This window comes from Lucilia cuprina, chromosome 4, assembly GCF_022045245.1.
Source record: "Lucilia cuprina isolate Lc7/37 chromosome 4, ASM2204524v1, whole genome shotgun sequence".
Taxonomy (NCBI): domain Eukaryota; kingdom Metazoa; phylum Arthropoda; class Insecta; order Diptera; family Calliphoridae; genus Lucilia; species Lucilia cuprina.
Genome location: NC_060952.1, coordinates 91,946,536 through 91,948,903, shown reverse-complemented (window position 1 = coordinate 91,948,903; position 2,368 = coordinate 91,946,536). Strand labels below are relative to the sequence as shown.

At 26.5% G+C, this 2,368-nt stretch overlaps 1 protein-coding gene across 1 annotated transcript in view; it reads left to right on the top strand.

The window, feature by feature from the left end:
* LOC111678440 (flocculation protein FLO11) overlaps window positions 1–779 on the top strand; it is a 2,625-nt gene extending 1,846 nt beyond the window's left edge. The window contains exon 2 of the mRNA XM_046947981.1: window positions 769–779. Coding sequence (XP_046803937.1) covers window positions 769–779 — 11 coding nt within the window. The remainder of the gene's footprint in view (window positions 1–768) is intronic.
* The last annotated feature ends 1,589 nt before the right edge of the window (window positions 780–2,368 follow it).

Genomic DNA, 2,368 nt, shown 5'->3' with positions numbered 1-2,368 from the left:
GACTAGACTACAGACTAGACTAGAGACTAGACTATAGGCTATAGACTAGACTATAGGCTATAGACTAGACTATAGGCTATAGACAAGACTATAGACTAGACTATAGACTAGTCTATAGACTAGTCTATAGACTAGACTATTTACTAGATTATAGACTAGTCTATAGACTAGACTATAGACTAGTCTATAGACTATTGACTAGACTATAGACTAGACTATAGACTAGACTTAAGACTAGACTATAGACTAGACTTAAGACTAGACTATAGACTAGACTATAGACTAGACTATAGACTAGACTATAGACTAGACTATAGACTAGACTATAGACTAGACTATAGACTAGACTATAGACTAGACTATAGACTAGACTATAGACTAGACTATAGACAAGACTAAAAACTAGACTATAGACTAGATTATAGACTAGACTAAAGACTAGACTATAGACTAGATTATATACTAGACTATAGACTAGATTATATACTAGACTATAGACTAGACGGTATACTAGATAATAGACTAGACTATAGACAATACTACAGACTATTAACTAAAATTTATATTTAAACAATTTTTTTGTTTTTGCAAAATTTTATTTAGATTTTATTTAAAATTATTTTCGTTTATCTGTTTTTAAGCTATTTTTGTTTTTATAAATATTTGAAAAGAAAAAAACTCACAATTCTTAAAGAAAAACTAGTTTGCAAACAAAAATAAATTTTTTTCAAAAATTCTTAATTTTTTTTTAACAAATCTTTAACATAGGCGGCAATTAATTAAAACAAAACTAATATCAATTAGCAAAAGCATTTTGATTTTCCATTTTTTACTTTATAAACGTTACAAACTTAATTAATTTAATTATTTAATTATAATAAAAAAAGAAAAACTTTTCACGAAATCTATCTATTTACAAATTACAAGGAATTTATTTTTAAATTTAAGCCGACGGTAAAGGGGGGAGGGTGTAGATTAGTTATATTTTATTTGATTTTAAGAAACACTTAACAATTAGAATTGTGACTTTTTGTGTTTAATTTAATTTGATAAATTTAATAATACATGACATACAGTTGAGAGTATAATAAGGGGAATACTAATACAAATAGCAAAAAAAAAGGAGTTAGTTAGTTCGTTTATCAAAAAGATATAGACAATTAATAATATTTGTATAAAGTTACGATATTTTAAATAAATTTAATGTAAATTGTTTGTATATAAATTGTTTTAATGTATAGGAAAATAAACATCTTTTATATTTTTAGTAATTTATGTTAAATATTTTCAATTTTAAATAAAATTTTAATATCTTATTTTTTTATACTTTTCTTTGTATTTTTTTTTTTTAATTTTTTTCTAAAACTACTGCATATTAATATTTAGGAATTATTCAAGTTTATATATATGTATATGTTTGTAGATAAGTGTGTGTGTGTGTGTTTGTAAATATTACTTTTTTAGTTTAAAACTTAAGGCATTGGTACATTAGTGGGCACATATTCAAGAAAATTAGCTGGAAATTGTCCCTGGCGACCGTTAGCTTCACCAAACAACCAGTCTTCATTTATTCTATATAATATTGTTACTAAATCATTTTCCTATAAAACGTAAAAGAAAATACATTTTTATAAACAATCAAATATTTTTTTCTTCATCCATCACTTACTTTCAATTCCAAATCACCCTCTACTTCGGCTGGGAAATTGTATAAAGAACGTACTTTCAAATTGCTGGAATTTGCAGTTGGTGTGACTTGTTGATATGTTGGTGTTGTGGAGGGCGAAGAAGATTGTGTTGAATTTTCACTTGATATTGTTGATTTACTGTTAAGTGGCACTTTGATTTCAATGTAGTTTATTGGGAAAATACCTTCACAGCCCGATCGTGTACGTCCCTTATACCATTCTTCACTAACTTTTTCAATTAAATAGATCTTTTCATTTTCCTGAAAATAAAAATATATATGTTATTTGTGTTAATACAAATTATGGACTAGACTTAATACTGGACTAAAGATTATACTGTAGACAAGACTATAGGCTAGACTATAGACTATACAACAGAATACACTATAGACTACACTATTGAATATAGACTAGACTATATACTAAACTATAGTCTAGACTTAACTATAGACTAGAATAGAAACAAGACTATAGACTAGACTATACACGAGACTATAGACTTGACTATAGACTATAATTCGGACTATAGAATAGACTAGAAACTAGACTAGATGACAGACTAGAATATAAAATAGACCATAGAATAGACTATAGACTAGACTATAGACTAGACTATAGACTAGACTATAGACTAGACTATAGACTAGACTATAGACTAGACTATAGACTAGACTATAGAC